Genomic DNA, 25578 nt, shown 5'->3' on the forward strand with positions numbered 1-25578 from the left:
CTCGCTGAGAAGCTTAAGGCTCCTCCCTGTGCCTTCTGCCCTTTGACCCCGCGTCCAGGCAGTCATTGAATCCTGTGGGTCTTACCTCTTAAACCTGCCTTGCACCTACCTACTTACTCTTCCCTAGGCCACTCAGATGATCTTCTGTCTCCTTTAGAGGTTCTCAACCTCAGCCCGGCTGACTCCTGCTGTGCTTGTGTTATTAGTGAGCTGGCATGGGCAACACTGTCCCCTTACGCCAACGCACCTAGGAGAACAGCAGTCCCTGAGCTGTGTCGATCAGATCTACCCACAGCGGCTGCTCCACAGCCTTTCTTTCCACCCAGCATCATCTCATGCCTGGACCAGCAGTTCCTCTATATTTCTTTTTGCTTCACATCGTTCTTTACCTAGCACTAACGACAATGTCTTAACGGATGTAAATCCCATCTCACTCTCCATCCTTTCTTCGCCTCAGGTGGGAGGAGACAAACAGTTCAGCAAACTGCATCCTGCTACACCCACCTGTTGGCCTTCGCCTGCCTTTCTCTTGTTGGTTTCCGGGAGCTTTGTGGGCAAGCCCCCAAGCTCCTAACTAACCAGCCCTGAGCCTTTGCACCTGGCTTTACCTGTACTGGTGTTTCCAATCGTGGTTCACTAGGGAACCTGCTCATTTTCTCCCTCTCTCCTCTTGCCCTGGGACTTTCTACCCACACTTAGGTTTGTTCCTTAGTAAATGACTTACTTCCTAATCTTCCCATCATGGCCCAGCATCACTACATCCAGAAGCTAGGCTTCTCTGATCTTAGAGATGGTATCTGGTGTCCTAGGGCTCTCTCCCTTGTTCGTGGAACTCATGCTAGTTATGAGTCTATAATTAGAGGGGTCTGTCTGGTTGAGGACTGTCTCCTTCCTGTTCTAGTCCTCCCCGTGTGCCTTGTAAGCCCTTGGTGGCCACTTCTACCAGCCATAAAAAAAAAAAAAATTCAGGTTGCTCATAAAGAGTGGACGTGTGTTACAAACAATACACTTTCCTATGCCATCCACCCCTCAAATTGTTTCCAGGTTTTTGTGAGGCATTGTTTTTCTTCTATGAGATCCACCCAGATCAAGTTGTATAAATCCTCAAATCCCTAAAACTGGTTTCTGGCCATTTAGAAGTGGAGATAAGTTAATTTAGCAAATAATTGGATCAAAAAGCATTCCAGATGTGTGAAGGCTTTGAAATGAATCTATACCATGTTTGCCATTGGGTGTTCTTGGTTTCTGACAAGTGTTAGCAAATAGCCGTTCCTTGGTGTGTTTAACAAAACAGCCTCTTTCAGCTGAAAGAAATGTGGGCTGACAGTTGTATTCTGTTTCAGTGATTTATAAAGAAGGTGAGGATTTGGTTTACAGATAAATTAGTTACACTGGAGTCAGTGTGTATAACTGGACAGTTGGGGTTGGAAATTCTCCTGAGATTTATGTATGAGTGGCTCCTTTAGTGTTCAGAGGTGATGCATGCCTCTCTGGGTAAGTACCTGATAAGTGAGACTCCGTGTGTCAGGTTGTTCTCACTGTATTGGAACCCAGAATGCTTAAAAGGCAAGAGAAGCATCCAATGGTTTCACTTTTAGCTGACACCTGAGGGTGCCTATGTAGCATCTTGAGGCATCACCTTTATTACGTAGAACTCTTCTGCTGGCCTCCTCTCTCTCTCTCTCTCTCTCTCTCTCTCTCTCTCTCTCTCTCTCTCTCTCTCTCTCTTTAATGGATAGATTGTAAAATGTTTTAAGCCAGAGACTGGGGAGATAGCTTGGAACTCTCTCTCTAGATATAGATACACATACACATATATATGTAGGCATATATATATATGGAAGACAGTTAAGGAAAACAGCGGACATTGACTTCTGGCCCCCACATACATGAACACATACTTGCATATACATGCAGAAACACAGAAACACGCAAAAACAGAAAATACAAATGCACATACAAAACAAAATGAAAACCAACAAATAAACAAAAACAAAAAATACTCCTCCTAAATAGAAATATTCTCAATCTGTTTGTTTAAAGCTAGAAGTGAGATGTCAATGGCAAAGCTGGCTCTGCACCTAGTGTTTCCTGACCTCAACCTCATGCACTTTTATCAAACTAAGAATACTCTACCAATACCAATCAGTCACCCCTGAAATCATACACATTTAAACAATTCTAGACAGATTCAGCAGGTTGTATTTATGTATCTGTGCACGCATACATCTATATACCAGTAATAGTCATGGGAAAAGAGGCCATGGATTTGAGAGGGAAGAGGGGACATGAGAGGGATTAAAAGGAGAAAAGAAGAAAAAGATGCAATTATAATTTAATTAAAAATTAATAAATAAGCATAGTTTCTCATTTTGAAAACAGGCAGTTATATTTTTAATTAAAAATTTTTAAAAAAAGCATAGTTTCTCACCTTGAGACCTGCTCTTCCTGAAGTCCCCTGCAGGCTCCGGAAAGACTGTTGGCATCTGTGTCCAGCACCGTGTAGGTTTATAGTGCGGTGACCTGGGCGCTCCTTGTTGTAGACAGGGTCAGAGCCCAGGCAAGTGAGTGCCTCGCCCACTCTGCTCCCCTGGCTCCCACTGGTTTTTCTCTTGGCTTCCAACGCATGGATTTCTCGCCTCGCAGTCATTGCCATGTTCGCAGGTCCTGTGCAATGCACGGGCAGTACAAAGCAAAGCACAGCTTGGCCATCGAAGACACTTAGGCAAAAATAGATAAAGAAAAATATGGTGATAGTGTCCAGGATGCCATAGCAGGACTTCACTTCTGTCATTTTTATCCAAGTTATCTCAAGAGGAGTTCATGGTGGGAAATAGATTAAAAAAAAATCCTTCCAAATACATTCTTTTGTTTAGTTCCTCACATCCGTTTATGCCAAGGGCTAGGTACTGTGGTAGACTTTGTTTGGTACAAAGGCAAAAGTGAGCATCTTTAGCTCAAGGGAGCAGTGAGACACTTACTTATGAATTGAAAACAATCCAAACTCTTATATTTTGCTTACCGAAGCTTTGAATCTTCCAGGTCACCATTCTCCCCCTGCCCCTCGTAATGGTGCCCAAATAAGCTAGTTCCAATAAGAAAGGGATTGGTATAACACAATGATTACTCTTGTAAAGAAAATAACTAACAGATGGTCTTGGGTGGCCATCTTTCTCACCCGTGCCATATGTGTAGCTACTGGTGTGTAACAGAGCAAAGGCAGCGTGTCTTCTTGATATGAGCATGGCCTGCAGCAACCACAGCCATGGGATGAGCCAAGATGAGTCCTTGATAGACAGTGCACGCCATTTGCTAGCAGCTATTGTCAGGTGCTCATGGCTACACTGCAGAAACATGAAGAGAGGGACAGAGTCCCATCAGGTTGAAGGTCAGGGTTGGATGCGTGGTCCCTGGAGTAGAGATACTAAGAGGTGGCTATCAGGTCTTTGACACTGTGCTCTAAAGGATCACACACAGTGTCTTTTCTCGGATTTTAAGGGACTCTGAGAAGAACTCCCAGTTCCTATAAACAAGAACATAATGGTTTTACAGCTGCTAAGTGAAGTATACTTTGCTCTCTGTAATTTTGCAAATAAAATACTTTGGGGTGGGTCTTTGGGTATCTTAATAAAAACAAAACAAAACTAAAAAAAAAAAAAAAAAAAAACCAACTCTTAACCGTAGTACTCAGGAGGCTACGGCAGGAGGATCACACTCAAGACCTGTCCTGTGCTATATAATGAGAGCCCACTAAAACCAAAATTTCACAAACTCTTAACCACCCTGTCTTAGTCCATTTGAATTGCTGTAAGAAAAATGTCATAAGTTTGGTAGTTTATAAACAATAGAAATTGGTTTCTCGTGCTCTGGAGTCTGAGAAACCCAAGAGCATGAATGTGGTACTTTCAGCCCTAGGTGAAGGCCTGAAGGAGCCTTGGTTCACAGACAACATTTGTTGTTGTTGTTGTTTTGTTTTGTTTTTCTATGCCTTTATAGCAGAGGCAAGAGGCTCTGTGGGGCCTCTTAGGAATGCACTAATTTCGAAACACATTTCACATTGCCTCCCTCATCCACTGATATTATCTAATATTATCTTTCAATTCTGACGAAAGAACTTCTAAATCTGTGTATGTGTGTGTATGCACATATGTCCAGGTGTGTGTGGCAGGGAGAGGACAGTATTCAGTATTATTCCTAAGGTTATGTCCACTTGAGTTTTAGAGACAGGGTCTTTGTGTGGTCTGGAACACAGTGTGTGTGATATGCTGGACAGCCAGAGGGTCCCAGGGATCCGCCAGCTTCCACATCCCCAGCACTGGGATTGCACACATGCACCATCACCACCTCTTGTGACAGTCACATTGCTTGCAAGGCAAGCACTTTACTGACTGATCCATTTCCTGACCTCCCAATGTCTGAATATTGAAGGCACACAAACATTCACAGCATAACATGCCCTTGATGGACAATAGTGACGATGTCGCACGCGGTTGTGATGGTGGTGGTGCTCTTGCACTGTGCTTGGTTATTTCCATGAATCATTGCTTACGGATAGTCACCAGAAAAGCAAATGAGTCAATGGCAAAATTTAGAGATAGGGATTTGAAACTCAGCTAGTGGAAATACAAAATGAGACGCTCAGGGATTTTGCAGTTTGTTTAAATAATGTGGCAGACTTTTGAGGAGGGCAGAGGTGAGAACTCTTTGTCTCTGCTACATTATTTTGCAAACACGTGCTGTTTGGCTTGCAGATGTGTATGTGCAAGAACTTAAAATCCCCAAAAGGCTGTTTGTTTTTGTCTTTGTTTTTGTTTGTGTGTGTGTGTGTGTGTGTGTGTGTGTGTGTGTGTGTGTGTTTGTGTGTGTGTGTGTGTCCATATACCTGTCTTCCTGGGCCCTTCATCTCTCTCCACTCTCTCTGCACCTGTCTTGGTAAGCCACACATCTGCTCTTGCTTCCATGGCTGTCTCATCCAACTGAAACTTACATTCAAGTATCATCTCCATGACCCCCCCACCCCCCCACCCCCATGCCTTAGGCTCAAACAGTGTCCCCTTCTGTTCTTCCTCCAAGAACCCTTTATTTCAACTGTAATTTGAATTACAAGGAGGGCTCAGTCTACGCTGCTTCATTGGGAATGGCAAAGTCTGAACTACAAAGAGGACAAAAAGCCTTCGAGTGTAGGGGGCGAAGACACCCCAAGCCCTTCTTACAGAACTGCTGTCAGACAGCGCTGCCAGCATGTCCCTCTAACCCCCCACTCGCTTGGTGACAGCCAAATATACAGCACTTTTCATGTCACTAGTCAACAGAGAGGCCTGTTTCCCAGCTGTGTGAGCCTCAAGGAACTTTGCTAATCTGAATCTGAGAGGTGTCCTGTCACCCCAGACAGCCTATTGGTCAATTGGTCAGTCAGTTCCATTTCCCAATTCCCACAGGGCGACTTTCCAGTTCAAGCTTGTCCCATCTTGAGAGCCCACAAGTGCACTGAGCCAGAAACAGCCGTCACTTGGCAAAAAGGCATTTTAGGAGTTCATAGTGACAGTGGCAGGGATAGATGCTGGAGGAGCCCTACTGGCTAGTGACAGTCTGAGTCTAAGCTTCTGAAGGCAGAGAAGAACGACAGAGTGAGATGGAAACACATGCGGACTTTGTCCCTAGAGGACGGGCCACACTCTCCAGTGCTGAAAGAGCAGAACATAGGAGAGTGTCTTTCAGACAATCAAAGTGGAGCAACTCATCACTTCACGAGACCATCTGAGAAGCTGTTAGGCAGTTCTGTCCCATGAGGACATCATAAAGTCTGTTTACCCTAAGATGCCCCTGGGAAATAGCATCCCAAGGGACCACTCATGTGTGGCCCACCTTTAAGTGAAAAGTCCTTGAGTAAAAAAAGATCATTTAAAAGTTCATGGCCAGCTAGGGGTGGTGGCGCATGCCTGTGATCCCAGCACTGGGGAGGCAGAGGCAGGCAGATCTTTGTGAGTTTGAGGCCAGCCTGGTCTACAAAGAAGGTCCAGGACAACCAAGGCTACACAGAGAAACCATGTCTCAAAAAACAAACAAACAAACAAACAAAAAACCAACACGCCAAAAAAGTTAACAGCAGTATATACAACATGTGACTTCTATCCTGAAGTTTCCTTCCCTCCCCTAATTCTTAAATCGCTGGCTGTGGGGTTGGAAGCTGAGCAGCTGAGATTTCAGGTGATCTAGTAGGTCCGTATTGGAAGAGGGGATATTCATACACATACATACATACATACATACATATACATACACACCACACACACACATACATACACACACACACACACACACACACACACACACACACACACACACACACATTGGTTTTTTGAGACTGGGTTTCTTTGTGAAGCCATGGATGTCCTGGTATCCTGGAACTCGCTCTATAGACCAGGCTGGCCCCAAACTCACAGAGACTCATCTGTCTCTGCCTCTGCCTCCCTAGTGCTGGGATTAAAGGTGTGTGCCACCAGCATCTGGTGTAATGTATATTTTAAACAAAGTCACCTTTATGTTACTGGGAAGTAAGCTTCTATTTCTGCTTATGACCTCCTGGCCTGAACCCTCTGGAGGTTTCATCCCTTTGTTTGAGTCTTTATAGTCATAGTCCCTTCTCTTAGGTTGATCTGTGTCCATTCTCTACCCTAAAGCTGTGAGGTTCTCCCAAGGAAACCTACATCACACTAAGGGCCCAGCTATCCTCTTGGATAGAGTTCTTGAATGGCAGTAGCAGCCAGCAGACAGATCTGTCTCTCCATCTACAAGAAAGAGTGATGTCACTGGCTTCCATAATGACTTGTATTTTTTTTCTGCCATACTGCAGTGTAGCACTTCTCTGTCCATTGGGTCCTGGGAACACATCCCAGGAAAGAGACGTAGGAGCTGTTCTACAGTACGGACAGCTGAAAGCTCTCCTGACTTCCCTTTCTTCTCTACCTTAAGACCCAGGATCTGGTGGGATTTGGTGCTGTCGGGAGTGTGCAGCCATCCCGGAGGACTCTGCCTCCCCTCTCCCTTCTGCCTCCACAGTTCATAGTGAAGCTCACGGTTTCATGGGTCGGAGCTGGTGCATGTGGCATCTGCCTTCCGTCCACTGTGCTCCCAGGGTTAGGTCCTGGTCCGGTCTTTTGGCCAATTGCCATTCTACTGACCCACAGCCCACCTTGTTATCTGTCAGTCTAATCTGTTCTTTGTTTAGAATCTGAGCTGCCTGCCTTGTTTTTTTCCCACCACACCTGCCTTCTCCATATTAAATGTGTCTACCTGTTATTTTTTCCATCAGTATTCCAGAATTATTATTTTTTCAATCTTGGAGAGAGAGAGAGAGAAAGAGAGAGAGAGACAGAGAGAGAGAGAGAGAGAGACAGAGAGAGAGAGAGAGAGAGACAGAGAGAGAGAGAGAGAGAGAGGAGAGAAAAAGATACAACAAAGTCTAGTATCTTCCTTTTGTTTATTTTTTAGGTTACAGTTAATATTGACTAAGTTATTCTCCACTGAATGGATTTGGGAGAAGAGTGACTTATGACTTAAAGAACATTCTAGCCTCATGCTGAGCCTGGGCCATCTCAGCATTCAGCCTCAGTTATGTCTTAGCACTTACTATTGCCTAGTATACTCAGGCTTATATGTATCCTTGTGAGGTGTTACCTGTGTCCTCTATTGTTGTGGTACCCATGGCATGAGAAGAAACTATAATCTCTTTCTATGGATCAGGAACATGACCTCAAGTCATTACTTGTAAGTGGAAGATCTTACCTAAGGTGCTGTTGGTATCAGGGACCGTAGCCCTCTCAGGATTTACCAAGCTATGAAGAACACTCGCAACCTTTCAGTCCCTATTATAAAATTCAGTATGCTCATTAGACTTTAAAAGCTGCCTTATCATATACCCCAGAGGTGTCCAACCTTCTGATGTTGTTGCTATATAGTATTGTCCTATGCAACTTTTTGAGGGACCACATAGTAGCTATCCTGAGCGATGTGGAACCCTTAGATGGTAGATTGACATACCTGGTGCAGATGGATTTGGGATAGGGTGCAAGCCAATCATCCCACAGAGGGCATGGGTGCTGAAGTTTCACAGACCTCCGTTCTAATCTTCCGGCTCCCACTTTACTTCCGTTTAACCCTGAGCCTGTGTGTGATTGTCCCTGAGCCTAGAGTCCTCCAGGTGGAAGGTGCTAATGTAACGCCTGTGTTGGGAAGCAGCTGTGTCGTTTAATCAGCTGTCCACATAACGGAGGACCTTTTCCCATGCCTGATCCCCCACATTGAATTTTGGAGAAAATTGCATAGCATAGCTTGGGGGAAACCCCCCAAATGATCCAGTCCTGCTTAAATAGTCCTTTAAACACAAGGTACCAACAAAGTGTGACGTGTCAGGAGCGCAGCATATGTGAGAGCTCTTGCACATCTCCCCTGCACACTTACTTCCCTTCAGTTGGCAAGTATAATCACATGGAAGCCATTTCCACAACTCTTTTCTGAAGCATTTTGAGCGCAGGGACAGATTACACATTTCCCCCCCCCCCCCCAGGATGAATGCTCGACCATCTGATGTGCTGTGTGGCATCTGGTGTTAAAAACCACACTTCCTATTTCATCTGCAAAACTGAGCTAGTGACGGTTGTTGGAGAAGACAGTAGGGAGGGAAAGAGGAGACTGAAGCTCATGGGAAGAGGACAGAGCCTGGCCTTTGGCAATTGGGTGGAGAAATGAAAAGAATTCAGCTCATGCCAGGGTTCGTCTTAGCCAGCTCAGCCTCCCTGGTGAAGCTTCTGCACATTGGCTGGCTGCTGTGACTCAGCCCTAGGTGATGCAGGGCCATCTGAAGCCAGTCTGGGCAGCACGCTCATTCAAGGTGCTTGTGAAGCATCCTTCTTGCTTCCCATGGGTTGCCTGTGGCAAGGAAGGGTAGGTAGGCCAGCTTGGTTCTTGAGGAAGGTTCTTTGCATGGGCTGAGGGATATGGTGTTTCTGGCGTGGCTTTCTTAATCCTTCAAAAGATACTCAAGGCCGTGCCTCTGGGCACTAGCATCCTTTGGAGATTTCAGCATTTTCTTCTGTTTCCTGGGCAAAGTTTCCTATGGTGAATCCCTTTCCTGGAACTTTAGCAGTTAAAGCATATGGAGCACATAGACTTGTGGACCTGCCTAGAATTCCCTTTTACATACTATACCGAAGCAAAGAGATGTGAGTTGAAGGGTGTTCATCTAAATACAAGGTCAACCTGGTATTAGCTCATTGACAAGTAATGACTTTGGGGAGGGTGGGAACGGTGTCAGTTTATAAAACTGTGTGGATTAATAAATGAAATAAAGTACTTTGTTTTGAGTATAGTTTCTGGCATATAGCAAAAACTGAAACTGTTAGCTATTACCAGTGGAAATTCAGCATAATAAAATTCTTTGGGTTTTGCCCCCTTCTCCCATTCTTCTTTTTTTTTCTCCCTCCTCCCTTCTTCCCCTCTCTTCCCGGTTTGCTCCCTTCCTTCATCACTCCTTCCTTTCTCTCTTGAGGGTTCTCACACAGTAGATTTGAAAGTAAACTTTGTGTTCATTTGATCATGCGTTCTTTGTACACCATTTGAGGTTGTCAGAGCACAGCCATCTGCCTTGGATTAGCGTGGAACTCTACAGTTCCCATCACTGATTGTTATGAAAGCCAGGCATGTAAGCCACGTAAGATAACTTGTTCAAAGTACGATGTATTTCTAACTTTTCACCCTTCTGAGAGAGCGCAGTAAGAGACGGACTTAGTGAATTTCCAGTGTCCTGTACAGAAAGCTGGAAACTGTCTCACTAGAAAAATATTTAAAGCTGTGTTAGGGAGCTTACTGTGAATGCCACAGAACGAGAAGAAACAGTTTGTACATGAGATTACATCTATTTTTACTGTTCTCCTATCACTTAAGAGCGTTAGCTGCTGAGGGGCCTGGCATCTCTGTCCCTTTTGGCTGCCCGTGTGATGTGTCCCATGTGACTTTAGCTTGTGGAATTTAAGGGTGTCATGATGTCCAGCCCTCCCCAGCAGGTTTTGTGCTAAGGCATCCTACATTTTGCACACATCAGACAATAATGGCTGTGTGGAAATAAGCCCCCCACTTCCCTCCTTTGGAGCACGATGGAGGCTTTTCTGCTTTCACTCCACACTTTGCATCTGACAATTTCTTACACACACTCTCCCCTCTGCTCTCAGTCTCCCAAACAGAGATGACTATTGACAGACCATTGCGTATGCTCACACTTCCGAGAGGATTGCCATTTGACCCTCTTGCGACATGACATGAATGCTGTCCTTGAGAAGGGTAGAGAAACAAACAGAGAGTGGCCGTCTAGACAGCCAGCGTCCAGCGGGCCACTCAAAAGACGGCTGTATCTGTAGACCAAGGAGTCATTGATAATGAATGATTTGGGGCCTGTCTGAACACCCCCAGACATTCTTTGCTGGTCATCCCAGACAGAGACAGTATCCAGGCATGTCTGCAAGGTCCTAAAGGCGGGGCTGAGTCTCAGATTGGGGTCAAGAAGTTTTCTTGGCTAAACTTCTCAAGAGATAAAAATTTGTAAAGCAATTAGCTCAATAGTCCCAAGTCTCCTTGTATAAAAAAGGGAACGCTACCCGCAACTTCCTGTTTGTAAATTGACATTCCATTAATTTGTTTGTTGTCTTGCAGGGTGAAGAGACCAAAAGCCTGACGCTTATCCTGCATCGGGACTCTGGCTCCCTGGGATTCAATATCATCGGTGGCCGGCCCTGTGTGGTATGTTGCCAAAATGTATTTTTTTTCTTTTCTCTGCGGAAGCTGGAAGAGAGGCTGGGGCCTTGGGGTGAGCACTGGACACCCCAGCTAGCTTCCTTCTGCTGCCTGTCGCTAGTTTTCTGTGGGGTCTGACGTTTCACACTCAGGGATGTTCACGTTAATAGTATCACGTGCCTGGTGTTTCTGGTTTCACAGCATCGGTCTTGTAGTGCCTCTCTTTGTGTAGCAGGATGGCAGAGTGAAGTTGTAGGATGTGGATGAAGCTGGAAATGGGTGACCGGCTACCTTTCAACTGAGCTAGACTGCGGGCTCCCCATGTGGGAATAGTTGCCTTAGCATTACTCATAGACCTGAACTGATTCCACCTCTGACCTCCGCATGCACAGTGACACACACACACACATACACACACACACACACACACACACACACACACACACACACACGAGTTTTCAAAATATTTGAAGATCAGCAGGATAGGAAACGGTGGATTTGGCGGTGCTTTCAAGACCTAGAGTAGGAGCAAGGATAGGAAGGATTTGGGGCAACTAGCCACAATCCAATGGTTAGAGTTGAAGCATGTGCAGAGAAACGATGAAAACGAGACGCGGTCAGTGCTGGGTCTGCAGTTTGACATAATGTGGGCAGTGACTAACTCCGCTGTGTTTTCACTCAAGGGGAGTGACGCGAGATTTATGGTGGAATTCCTGTAGCTTTCAGCCAAAACCACAGTTTCAAAAACAAGGTTTTGTTTTTAAAAACTGACAGCTTTGTCAGAAACGACACGTAGTAGATAAAATGATGAACGTCATCTGTCTGAGACAACATTTGAAATGTCGGGTGGGGGGCAGCAACCCCTCCCCGCTTTACCAAACCAGAGGAATGAGCTCACAGATCCCCGTCACCTCTGCAGAAACCTTACCAAGCTGCAGACCAGGCAAGGCTGGAGCCTCTCTGTTTTCCCTCTGATGACCCTAGGCTGTGTGCCATTGGGTTGTTCTGATCTAGTCCCTTGAAACTCCAGCTTTGGGAAGGGGGGAGGGGAAGCAGGCGGGGCTCAGTATGTAAGCATTTGACCTCAGCTAACAACAAAGCGGGGCTTGGGTTGCTGCCAGCTTATAAAAGGGACATATTTGTAACAGGGGTGGGGAGGGGTGTTGCTCAGTACTGGAGTCGTTGGCCAGCATGCACAGTATACCCTAAAGGAAAACAGCAAACAATAAGAAAGAAGGTAAGCTGCGTGTTAGCACGGAGAACAGATGGGATTCCCTGTAATTGCGTTTGGGATGATGGGCCCTCCTTTGCCTACCTTCGGCTGTCAGGTTTAAGCAACCTCTGTAAACTAAGATCCACTTCACTTGCTGGATGTTTCAGAAGCTTCCACAGCTGACAGAGCCTGAACTAGGAAGACCTTTTCTCTGCCCTAGGTGGAACCACATCAAAGCCCAGTGTTTGCAAAATCTTGGTCTGGAGAGGCACTTCTATGGGTGGTGATTGCTGAGAAACCCATTATGGCTACATCCAGGAGGCTGTTTGGCAGCCACACCCCAGGAGAGGTGAAGTGTGCCAACTTATAAAATAAGGGCCTCCTCCCTGGGAAGATGGTTTCTGCTTTTCGGAGAGAGACAGAGACAGACAGACAGAGAGAGACATACATACGGAGACAGAGACACAGAGAGAGACAGAAACAGAGAGACAGTCAGAGACAGACACACAGAGAGAGAGACAGAGGCAGAAAAAGAGAGACAGAGACACAGAGAGACACACAGAGAGAGAAAACAGTAGAAACCAGAAGGAAGTTTCATTCTACATGGATGTGTTCCCTGTAGTGTTGATTGCAAATTTTCTTCACTGGGGAGTCTAGCAGGTCTCTGAGTACACAGGAAAAAACTGAGCTGAATTTCAGGAACAGGCACATGTCTTTACTTCCAGCACTTAGAGGAAGAGGCAAGCGGATCTCTGAGTTTGAGGCCAAGCCTGGTTTATGTTGTGAGTTTTAGTCTAACCGGAGCTAAGCAACCAGGCATACACAGTATCAGGTCTGGATACTGGATACTGGACACTGAAAGTGGTGTAAATGGCAAGTGTTCCTGTGAGATGCTTAGTTGGGCCGTGAGATAGCCTAGCTGAGGGACTCTGACATCAGGACTGTCACTGCCCCAGCCTGTATACAATGCTGTCAGCCAGACCACATCACTTATTCTCATGTCCCCTGAGAAGCAGTAGCTGGTGAGCTGGATCCTGTCACTTAAGCCTTGGGCAAGTGTGTTTTCTATCTGGGTACTCCTGGGATGAAAGGAGTATGGTGTGTATACGCGCACATATGGACACTTGTATATTACAGCCTGAGGACCGCCCAACTGTTCCTCAACAACCAGCCACATTATTTTTATTTTTAACTTCAAAAAGATGGATTATATTGCCTATAAATTATAGCTGAATAACCAACTTGTCACTCAACCACTCCTTTTTTTTTTTTTTTTTTTTTTTGGTAGGGATAAATTTTATTTGTTTGTTTGTTGTTATTTGTTTTGTTTTGAGACAGGGTCTGTCTATGTAACTCTGGCTATCCTGGAATTCTATGTAGACCAGGCTGGCCTTGAACTCACAGAGATCAACCTGCCTCTACCTCCCAAGGGCTGAGATTAAAGGCGTGAGCAACCACTCCCAGAATCACTTTTCTTAAAGTCTGTCCTACTTAATATTTTAGATGTGTAAACACTAGTAACAAAGTATCTAATTATGTACTCACACGTAATTGAAAAAAATGGATGTGCCTGACATCACTGTAAAGGCCTTGGGTAATCTCTGTATCTGTATAGCTCTAGTTTTAGTATCTGTGCTGCTAAAGAGAGCAACATGTTTTCTGAGACAGGGTCTCACTGGCCTAAAGCTTGCTAAAGCCCCAAGGATCTGCTTGTCTTTACAGCATTGGGATCACAGCCTAGTACTGTCATGCCTCACTTGCCTCTGCACTTGCATGCATGAGTGTGTGTGTGTGTGTGTGTGTGTGTGTGTGTGTGTGTGTGTGTGTATGTATGAGTGTGTGTGAGTGTATGGTGTATGTGGGCATGTATGCATGTATGTGTATTCTCAGGAGTTCCAGGGTGTTGAACTCAAGTCTTCTCGATTGTAAGGCAAGTAAGTGCTTTACTGGTTGACCAGAGCCTCCTCTTTGCTTTTCCTGCACTCTGGCCTCACTCTCCACCACTGTCTTATACTGAATTCTAGTGTTGGGTCTTGCTTGTTCCTTTCAGATTTTTTGCTTGAGCCTTCTTGCATTCCTTTATAATTATTTAGGCCCAGTGTAATATTTTACAAAGCAAACCAAGGCCCACCCTGCATCTCTTCTCTGGCCATGAAATACAAAATGGGTAAGGACAGATATGCCCTTTTCTTTTTATGAGACGTGGGAAGATGCTTACATGTCTTTGGCTGTCCAGTGAGACTCTTCGGTTACCTTAATCAGACTGAGATGTTGGGCCCTGTTTTATGAGCTTTCTTATTGGAAAAGATTGCCTTTGAAGATCTTCTGGCCTCTGTGAAACTAAGACAGGCTGCTTTTTAGCTATATGCCTTTTAGGACACTTAGCCTTTCTTAATTCAGGCTTTCCACCTGTGAGATAAATGGCAGTAGTACTTACAACTGTGGTGATTGTGAGGGTTGAGTGATGCATGGCCTTCAAGTCCTCAGGAAACACTTGTGCATTTTTCCCCTGGCATCTGTGATGCTCATGTAGGAAGCTAGATTGGGATGCAGGGATAAATGAGGCAGCTAAGAGAGCAAGGATGCTTTGTAGCTTCTTAGCTGGTGAAGGGTTAGTGTGAGCAGAGTGCTGAGACGGTAGGCAACAGTGCCCAGTGAAGAGAGCTAACCTCATGAGCAGCCACGTCAATGCTAACTCATCTTCTAAGAAAGCACTGATGGAACTCAAATGGCGCTTGGAGCTCTGTCATGACATGTGGAGATAGAGGATACGTAGACAATGTTCATGTTGGCTTGGGGTTTTTCTCTATTCTGACACATATAAAAAGAGAGAGACCAAGGAACAGAGCAAGAATATATATATATATATATATGTGCTACATATATAATGCATTCTATTAATATATTAATATAACACACATGCACACACACATGGAGAGAGAGATGGAGACAAAATTAGAGACAGAAAAGACATACACAGAGAGAAAGAGATAGAAACAGAGATGGAGAATTAGAGCCAATGAGAGAGAGAGAGAGTGTGTGTGTCATGGGGAGGGAGGCTGTAGAATGCATCTTTTCTGCCTTTGTTGTTGTTCTTTAGAATAGCCCACCCACATTCACTTTCCATCCCCTCCCTCCTCCTTCCTGTTTCCCTCTACTCCCCTCTCTCCATCTCTCTTTCCTGTATGAAGAGGAAAATGTTACAGTTTCATAGTTATTTGGGGCCATGGTGTTTTTATATATTTATAGAGAGCATTGTTGAACAGCTTCTCTGGCATTGTGGGAAGGAACGTAGTGTGGCGCTGGTTTGGAGTTCTCCGGGGTGTCCTCTGCCTCCTTTCCAAGTCATCTTGTTTCATTGGCCTTTTGGGTATGATCAAGTATATGCTCAGATGCTTTTGTTTGGAAACAGCACACGCTTGTGCTATGTAATTTAAAAACCCATCTGTTAATCACTAGAACTTTCTAAACACTTGGAAAGCACTTGTCGCAGTGCTGTGAGAACGAAGTTTGTGAACAAGCTGGGGCCAGGAATGAGCAGTTGGATCCTTTTCTAATTAAGGAAAGGAAGAACTTTGAAAAGTGAGCTGACCTCTTTGTCTTTAGTTGTAAATATCTCTTTTCATAATTAACTTATTACATATGACCCCTGCAGCATTCTCTATGTAGGTGACAACTAGGGAAAGCGTCTGGTCAAATCGCAGGGTAGCCTCTGGGGGGCTATTCAGCAGTGTTTGTCCCTTGTACAAATTTGGTCCAGTCGTTCAGGTTCCTAAGGATTCTACTTTGGGTGTCTGTGAGGAAAGATGTTTCAAAAATGCAAAATCAGACATTATCACACCCACGACCAATGGCTAGAGCTGCGAGCACCGCCCACTGGTCCTAAGCTAGTGTCTTGTTCAGTCTAAAGGAGCAGGGCAGTATGGGAAGTGTGGCTTCCTTGTACCTATAGCAGGGAAGAAAAGAAGGATGAGGAAAGGGAAGAGAGAAAAGAGGGAGGAAGGGGAGAAAAGAAAAGAAGAGACAGAGGATGGGGGACCAAGGAAGGATAGAAAGCGGAAGGGGGAGCAAAGAGAAAAGAGAAGAGAATGGAATGGGAAGTAGGGAGGAAGGGGAAAGGGAAACAAATGGATATTTCAAGGAAAAAAAAAAAGATACAGCCAAGGAGTAAGCGTGGGCGTGGTGTGGCCCTGCTCATGTGCAGGAAGAGGAGCAGCCTCCTGTTGAGAACGGTGACGGGTTAAAACCTTTTGGGCAGAATGCACACGGTGAAATAGAAGCCTTGTGGAGGAAAGAGGATGGCTGCTCGAAGACAGCACTCTCCTCCCTTCCTCTGACTTTGGCTCCAGTTTGGAATATTTTTACAACACATATGAGCCGGTTTCAGTTTAAAACAGAAATTAAAGGAAACAAACAGCTTTTACTCTTAACACTGCTTTTGACAAGCTGGAGTTGCAGAGTGCAAAGTTTTTTTGTTTTGTTTTGTTTTTTGTTTTTTTTGTTTTTGTCATGCCAACTTCCATGCCTAGCATTCATACCTGTGTTTTGTGTGTGTGTGTGTTTTTTAACCCAAAGGACAATCAAGATGGATCCTCCAGTGAAGGAATCTTTGTATCCAAAATAGTTGACAGTGGGCCTGCAGCCAAGGAAGGAGGCCTGCAAATTCATGACAGGATTATTGAGGTATGTGAACACTGGCTGGTGTCTGAATAGGCTGCCTGCCATCCACCTTTGCCTGGCTCACAAGGGGATGCTTAGGGGGCTGGGATTAGGGGTGCCTCATGTGGGGATGGGTGGGCAGCAGTGTACTTGGAGAGTGGTGTGTAACCCAGGCGAGTGTTGATTGCCTTGGTGTGAAGTTGTCATTCAGCAAGGAGCGGTTGGACTGGGGAGGGGGCCACGTTCAGTTTGGCTCTTTCCATGAGGCCTGCATCTGTTTGTTCTGTGTCTGGTCTAGCTCTGTGCAAAACAACCATCTGAGGGTTTGTACACTAGTTAGGAGCAGACGATCAGTCCCCTGTTGGACAAATTAAGACTCTATGTGTTGGGTGCAAGTGTGGCAGCCCTGGAGTCTTTCTCCTCTCCCCAGTGTTCACAGCACAGCAAAGCTCTTACACAGGCCTTGCTCATACTTTTTCACGTCCCTCCCCCCCCCCTTGGATGTTTGCCTGAGGTCCATTGTACGACTTGATTGCCTGGAGACGCGCAGGTCAAAGTTGATTCACCTCTCACACTGGCACCCATCTGTTTCACTTTCAGTTACTGTGTAGCAGATGTGTAGACTGACGTTGGCAGATCTCTCAACAGTGCCTTACAGCACCTTGGCATTAGGGTGACACATGGTAGAGTTCTAGGATGCAGAAAGGAAGCCGATTGCTTCTCACCTCCTTGTATGGGCTCTTGCTGTGAAGTTTGGAAGACCCAACTCTCTTTGGTTGCTGCTTTGGGCCATTCAGCCTTCTCATTTAACAAGTATTTCTGGGACCTAAACGGTTCCGTCCCCTTGTTGAGAAAAACTAAACATAGAATTCCGAGGTGACCTGCTACATGCCATAGGAAGCTCATCTGTGGCCATGGCCATTGCTGTAATCACTGAAAAAAAAAAAAGCCAGAAAAACAGCATAAATACCCGAGGACTTTGCTGTCCCAGAGGCCTCTGCTCAGCATCTGTATCTCCTGGGCATTTTTATACTAAGCCATAAGTGAAGTTTATGTGACCCGTGGGCATCTCCTAGTGGCACAAAGTGTCAAGGAGCTGGAGAGCAGAATTCTTGGTGTTTCAGTTTTGCATGAACCAATGGTGTATAGTGTGGTTTTCCTCTGGGTAATTTTATGTCCTCTGGGGAACACAGAGTTAAATCTTCCTGTGTAAACAAAGCCCCTGAGTTAAGGCTGAGCATAAGAGCCATGCAGTCACTTGCGTGTTAAAAGCATCCTTGGTTTTGTCTTAAGGATGGTATTAATATTGTTACACTGCCTTTGACCTTCAAAAGAGTTCTGAACTTGGAGTTAAACCTTGTACTTTCCAGCCTAGAATAATGGATTTTCCCTAACGGCAGCTTGCATGGGCAGGAGCCCCTTTCCCGAGAGCCCAAATGCATTACCATAGCTTTTGAAAGCGAATACATTTTCTGAGACCGTTGTTCAAAAAGATAAGTACAGCCTGTGTTGCCAAGGCTTCGGCAGGACAGCCAGTTTCTCCAAGTCACGGAAATTCATTGCTCTTAAGTTTTGCAAATGAGAAATCTCCAGCTGGGCAGGATTTTCTCTTGGCAGAGGATGATCTGTATTTGAAATGTTCAGTACGGTTTCTGGTAAGTCACACTCCCCCTTTGGACAGTATGTAAAATATTAATCACACCCTGCTGTTGAGACAGCAAGGGAGATCCCGATAGAGAGCCGCCACAGGCTGAATCACAACTGACACAGCACGTCCTTCTCCATGGAGTTCTAATCACTTCTGACACAATACAGTGATTCTCAGGGGTGCAGATATGCTCTCTAGTTCACCTCATCTGTGGCAGGGCTTGTTACCAGGGGCATGAATCTGATGGCTATGTGTGAGTGTGTGTGTGTGTGTGTGTGTGTGTGTGTGTGTGTGTGTGTGTATGTGCATGTATGAGGGTGTGTGTATGTTTGAGTGTGTGCATGAGTGTGGGGGTTGAGGGAGTGTGTGCATAAGTGTGTGTGAGGCAAGGGAGTGTGTGCATGAGTGTGGGGGTTGAGAGAGTGTGTGCATGAGTGTGGGGGGGGCAAGGGAGTGTGTGCATGAGTGTATGTGTTTCATCGTGGGAAAGGTTAGACTTCCTGCTTTCCCACCCCAGATCCCCCATTTTCAAGGCAGTGAGCAAGCTTAGTGGCAGAGCCTCACTGTGGGAACTTTAGTTCTTTCAAGAGGCTGCTGATATTAACTCCAGAGAGAGATACAACCTCATCCATACCGTAGGGTGAGTCAGCTCGGTCCTGTTGCTGAAACCAGGACAGTGTCGTCATCCACAGAACAGTCAGGCCCCCTCCCCCAATACCACCTTTTAGAACAATTGTATTGAAATGAAATCAATGCTGTCATGAAGCAAAATCCACAAAACTATCTGTGCACATGCCCACTTAGACTGGTAAAACTGCAGACCGTAGTGTAAGAGTGAATGGAAGATTACCTGTATGTGTGTGTATGAGTTGTCACATGAGCATCTGGGCACAAGAACTTTAGGTGTGCTGATGTTGTCAAAAGCCACGCCTCTGGGTAGATGCGGTGGACTGTGCCAGCGGCAGGCTATCAGGCGCTCCTTACCAGTACTGTGAGGGGAACTGCCATGCTTGATGCAAGTCTTTGTAGTGTTGAACGGGTTACTGTCGGTTGCTCAGGGATGGAGCTGTCATCAACCCTTCTCTTCCAAGGCTTCCCGAGTGACAGTCCCTGGTGAGGTCCCTGCTCTTGTGCTGCCAAGGCCTGGGGAGGAAGCTGGAGCTGGGGGTGTTGGGCCCCTTGCATTAAGTGCCCTCCCAGCACATGCGGCAGGAGCGCTTGCTATCTACAAGCAGGCCGTGTCCTCTGTTGGCCTGAGTCTGTATGTGCAGATTGCCATCCTCCCTCACATCTGCCTCAGAGGCACAGCAAGCTCCCACATGGCCAGTGTTGCCCTCTGACTGTCATTTTGTCCTTCCCACCCCTCCACCTCTGAACCTCCTGGGCCCTTTTCTACTCTTGACTCTTCCTTGAAGCGCGGATGAGTTTGTTCTTATTGGGAAACTAAAATACATTTCTCTATGTATCATGACTGTGGCCTCTCGTGAAACCCTAACTTCTCCAGTGGCTTCAGTTTCCTGCCTCTGAGCTGATTTCTGAGTTGTCTGGTAAAGGCAGTGTAAGACTCCCCATTCCTTAAAACCCACAAGGCGCTCAAAGGAACAGTGCTCTTATTTCTAGCAGTGTGGGAATCTTTAGAAGAATCGTCATAGTGCCCGAAGTGTAAGTTGAACGATGGAGGGTCTTCACAAGCAGAAATTTCTTCTGTGTGATCTAGACTTTAGATCTACCCAAGTCTGATGTAATTATGTAGGAAAGAGCAGCAGTTGGAAAATCACATAATATCAATATTAGCCTCAAAAATCCCTGATGGGTGTGCCAGGCAGGGAACAAGCCATCTTTGTGTAGTTCAGCCAACACTGGGCCTCCTCCCTGTTGCCCTCCTTGCCTATCATGTAGTGTGTTTGGCAAGCTCTCTGACCACCTCCCTTGGCTAAATGTCCATTGAGAAAAAAGCATAAGAAAGCCAAAGAACAGAGAGCCGGGCGAGCTCATTTTGAAGCTGTGCTTGCCTCTCTCTCTCTCTCCCTCTCTCTCATATACTTTTCTCTATATACATACACACACACACACACACACACACACACACACACACACATATATATACACATCTATCTATCTATATGTCTGTCTGTCTATCTAGTTATATCTTGAAGCTTTATGAATACATAGATAGATAGATAGATAGATAGAAAGATAGCATTATATCTTGAAGCTTTATGAATAGATAGATAGATAGATAGATAGATAGATAGATAGAAAGATAGCATTATATCTTGGAGCTTTATGAGTTGGAGGACCGAGCTCAATCTTCTGTTGGTTAGGGCTTGTATCAAGTGTTGCTAAAAAGCCTGTAGCAATTGTGTGGTTGAAATAGCTTTCTGTTCAAGCCAGCAAATGCGATTCTGTGGGTGCAGAGAAAGTGCCAACAGACCGTTCGTTCCCAGAATTCATAAACACACATTCATCTCAAAAATGTTCTGAGTTAGAGACCCGAGAACAGTCGGGTCCTTTTTGGAGCCCCAGAAGGTTTGGTGGGAACTGCTTGCACTCTGCCTTTGTCCACTCAGCTTGTCCGTCACTGCTAAGCAGATTGGCTAGAAAGCCAAACAGGGTCTTCCCTCCCCAGCCGGTCTGCTTAGTTTGGAGAGCAAGGGTCACCACTGTGTTTTATAGGAAAGATAGTGTTCTGAAATCATTGAAAGAGGCAGAATGGCACATGAATCAACATGACGGAGTGTTCTTTTTCTTTTAAGACTGGAAGGCTCTTTATGTTTTAATATATCTTTCTTTTATTTTAATGTAACTTCAGGCTCACAGACACAGATGTCTTTGCATTCTTTACCTAGACAGTAACGTTTCCATTTACTTTATTGTTTGCTGGCTCCATTTGTTTATCTTTGCTTATTCAGGTATAAGGTCCCCTCCTTCATGCAGTAAACAGAGCAGCAGTCTCAGAAACACATCAGTATTTTTTAAATTTGTGTGTGTGTCTGTGAGTGTGTTCAGCGTGCACACACATGTGCATGTGTAGATATCAGAGAACAACTTGCGGGAAGTGGTTCTCTCCTTCTGTCATGCATGATTTCTCAGGGATTGAACTCAGGTTTCTAGTCTTAGCCGTAAGCACCTTTCCCCGCTGAGCCATTTTGCAAGCTCCCCCCACCCCTGTATTTTTTTTTTTTGAGAATTAAAATAAATTCCTACATAAATACAAAATGGTTATCTAAGCCAGGAAATTAAAAGTGGCACAGCCACTGTCACCTCCAGAATTGATTCACATTTTCTTACTACATCCTGATATGTTCTTCATAGAGAAAGAAAATTCCCTGTGGTATTAGTTATTTTTCTTATTGCCATGACAAAATATAAGGCAAAAGAAACTGAAGGAAGGGTCTGACACATATATGAGGTGCAGTCTGAGGACTTTTCCCACTACCTTCTTCTGTCTCCCTCCCACCCCTGTCACACACACACACCCCAATTCCTTCCCCACATTTGTTTCTTTTTGTTGTGTTTGTGACCTGCTGAGTTTAACCAGGGCTGTCTGTGCAACCTAGGTCTGGGAACTACCTGTTAGGCCCTGATGAACCCATTAGTCCGTCGTGAAGCTTTTTCCAGAGCCCTCTTCTTATTTTCTCTCATGACAGGGTATCATTAAGTTGCTGAGGCTGGTCTTGAACTTGTGATTCTCCTGCCTTAGCCTCCCAGGGAGCTGGGATTACAAGCATATATTCAAGTCCAGCTGATGGGAGTTTGCATTGCTTCTAGTCATCCTTAGTTGACAGAGCTTAAAAGAAACATGTCACTGTGTGTGTGTGTGTGTGTGTGTGTGTGTGTGTGTGTGTGTGTGTAAAACACAGACACACCAGCTATTCATTCCATTCTGCTTCTGCATTCATCTGTACACACGTCTTGCAAACCATGCTGACGTCATTAAGTCTAATCTTAGCCCGAGCCCATGTGGTTGGCTTTATTCTTCCTCTGTATAGATTTCCAGTTCTGGAGTGAAAACATTTGGACATGGTGAGCAGTGAACTTTTTCCTTTGAATTAAATCTCTCATCTTTGTTTAGATAGTACCAGGGATCAAAAGTTACTAATGAAAAAATATTTAAAATGTTCTCAGCTAGGGTTTGGTTTGATTTTTAGAGGAAAAAATATTCTGTGACCTAAATGACACTTTGATTATATTATTCATTAGACCAGTGACAGAATTCCTTATGCGAGAATAGATAGCAAGCATCGTGGCTAAACACACACAGTCGTAGATGATCTGTTTTTGGTTAATGTCAAAAGTAAAGCCGTGGAGCTATACCACTCCGCCCTACGGTCACTGATCCCCACTTAGCACAGTCAACAAGGGAGTATGGAAGAGTCAGTGAGTTAGTCATTTAAAAAAGCAAAAACTGGGGCTGGAGAGATAGCTCATTCTGTAAAGTATGAGGACCAGTGTTCATTCCCTAGAAACTACCAAAAAATGTGGACGTAGTAGTGGGCACATGCATTACAGTGCTCAGGAGCTGGAGACAGGAGGATTCTTGGAGCCCACTGGGCAGGCAGTCTAGTTTAATCTGCGCATAGCAGGCAAATGAGAGACTCTGCTTCAAAACACAAGGTGGGTAACTCTCAAGAAAGAACCATACCTGAGGTCATCCTCTGGCCTCCACACATAGGCACGCATGTTCTCCGCACACAGACCTTTACCTGCATACCCATAAACACAAACATATACACAAAACTGCCGGAGTGTGGTGGTACCTGGCAGAAATCCCAGAATTCATGAGGCTAAAGCAGGTAGACTGAGCTGAAGGACAACTTAAGGTACAGAGCAAGATCCCAAGTCCAAACAAACAAAATAAGCAGAAGTTATTTGTGCAACCCGGAAACCATTATTCCTTTGTTGTCTGTCTTAGTTAGGGTTTTATTGCTGTGAGGAGACACCATGAGTGTAGCAGTTCTGCTAAAGGAACACATTTAATTAGGGCTGGCTTACAGTTCACAGGTTTAGTCCTTTATTGGCATGGTGGCACACAGGCAGACATGGTCCTGGAGAAGGAGTTGAGAGTTCTACATCTTGATCTCCAAGCAGCAGCAGAATACTGCCACACTAGGCCTAGTTTGAGCATATAAGACCTCAAGGCCTAGCCCCACAGTGACACAGTTTCTCCAACAAGGCCACATTTCCTAATAACACTCCCTACTCCCTACAGGCCAAGCATTCAAACACATGAGTCTACTGGGGGCATTTCTGTTCAAATCACCACATTATCTGTGAGGTATTTTTGTTTTGTTTTGTGTGACAGGGTTTCTTTGTGTAGCCCTGGCTATCCTGGAACTGACTTTGTAGAACAGGCTAGCCTTGAACTCAGAGATCCTCCTGTCTCTGCCTTTCAAGGGCTAGGATTAAAGGCATGTATCACTGTGCCTGGCTCTGTGTGTTCTATTTTGATGAAAAGATGTGTAATGTAACCCAAACTACATTCAGAAGACTCTCTATCAGCTGCAAAGCAGGTGGAGTCTAGGGACCAGCTGTTAATACTATTCCAGCTGTTTCCAGAGGTCATCCTTGGAACTTCATCTCATACACCAACTTCTGTTGGCGGACAGTGACCTCTCCCAGGGCTCTGAGTAGAAGAATTCCAAACCTGTGCATGACTGACTGAGTATGACTAAGGTGACTATTCAGCACAGCAATGTCTGCCATGGGTGTGAAGGAGATGGGGAAAGCTTTGGGAGTATATTTCCCGTTGCTGTGTAGACTAGCTTTAATGATGTTTTTGGAACCTCTGTGCAGCCATTTGTAAGTGATGATTTTTCTCTTGTCGTATCTTTGTACTCAATGATTAAAAAAAAAGAGAGAGACTATCATTTGGTTTTCAGATGTAAAATAAAGTGGCACTGGTACAGTAATTCTCTCCCCCTTTCTCTCTCGGTAGCACCGTTGCACCTACACTACAGCAGTAAGCAACCCTAACAAGTGTGGTTTTCACTTTTCCAACATGTCGCTGATCTCTTTGGCATCCGAAAGGGTGCACTGGAGCACAAAGAGTCCTGAGACTTAAGTCAGGGTGTGCAGGTTTCCAGAGATCATCCTTGGAACTTCATCCCTGCCCAACTAGTCTCTTCAGTTTTTCAGGCTTTAATGCTGAGCCTCAGTTTCTTTCACCTCAAATATGGGACACGTATTTACCTCCTGTCTTGTTGCCTGAACAGGTCAGGGAGATATGGTGCAAATCAAAAGATTCTTGCTATCAAAACAAGTGAGAAGAATCATTATATCAGATTAATATTTTGGTATGGATTATAAGGATTTATACCAAAGCTAAATATAGGACTTAACTAAAACATGTCTTGGTCTCTGTTTTCCCCTGTTTAAGCAGGAACGTGGTGCCACTATTGGACTATGGAAAAAGCCCTGGACTATTTTGGAGAGATGCATCTTCCAGGGTCAGCATGTGACTAATTAAAATTAAGCATTACCTCCTTATTCTGCAGTTGCCCTTGAGACAAATGGCATCACATGGTTCCCTTTCTGAGTCGGCATTGAACTCTTTGTGCCAGTCTCTATACATTACCATTTATTGCTCTTGTTAATTATTTTCTTATTATTTTGTCTCCAAAACAAGACTTTCAGATGAATGTCTTTGAAGCATACAGCATTTCATGCCAGCCACGTAAATAAACATGAAAGGTGAAAAAAATGCACATGTGGAATAAAACAGTGTTATGGAAAATAGCTTATTAATATCTACTAATAATCCATATAATTGTTATGGTGGGTTTTATTTAACTGGCTGCCATATCAATAAAAGACACAGACACCTGGTAGAGTTTTGGGGCTTTTTGGGGGGGTGGGGGAAGGGAGCTCGAGACAGGGCTTCCTTGTGTAACCTTAGATGTCCTGGACTCCCTTTATAGACCAGACTGGCCTTGAACTCGCAGAGATCCTCCTGCCTCTGCCTCCCTGAGTGCTGGGATACAGGCTTGCGCCATCGTGTTAGACACCTGATAGAATTTTACTGAGCCGTATTCATATGGGGCTGGGCAGATATTAACCCCCTAAACTAATTTGTTATCTCCCAGTCTTACATCCCATGCCATTTGCTATCATCATTCCTTCCTGGGTTACTTAGCATCCCCAAAATATAAACACTTGCCCATGCTCTCCATCTGGGCTGCTTCTGTCTGCACTGATCCCCAAGAGTAGACTCCTCTGCCCATGTGGTTCTTCACGCTAACTCGTGATGGTGGCCTCCCCCTCCTTTTCTTCC

General features: G+C 45.0%; 1 protein-coding gene across 1 annotated transcript in view; it reads left to right on the forward strand.

Annotated features, from left to right (window-relative positions):
• Positions 1–25578, forward strand: part of PDZRN3 (PDZ domain containing ring finger 3) — a 230818-nt gene that overhangs the window by 4725 nt on the left and 200515 nt on the right. Inside the window, exons 2-3 of the mRNA XM_084765724.1 lie at positions 10705–10791; positions 16574–16681. Of these exons, the coding sequence (XP_084621850.1) occupies positions 10705–10791; positions 16574–16681 (195 nt within the window). The remainder of the gene's footprint in view (positions 1–10704; positions 10792–16573; positions 16682–25578) is intronic.

The sequence above is a fragment of the Acomys minous genome, assembly GCF_964271855.1.
Source record: "Acomys minous genome assembly, chromosome: 17".
Taxonomy (NCBI): domain Eukaryota; kingdom Metazoa; phylum Chordata; class Mammalia; order Rodentia; family Muridae; genus Acomys; species Acomys minous.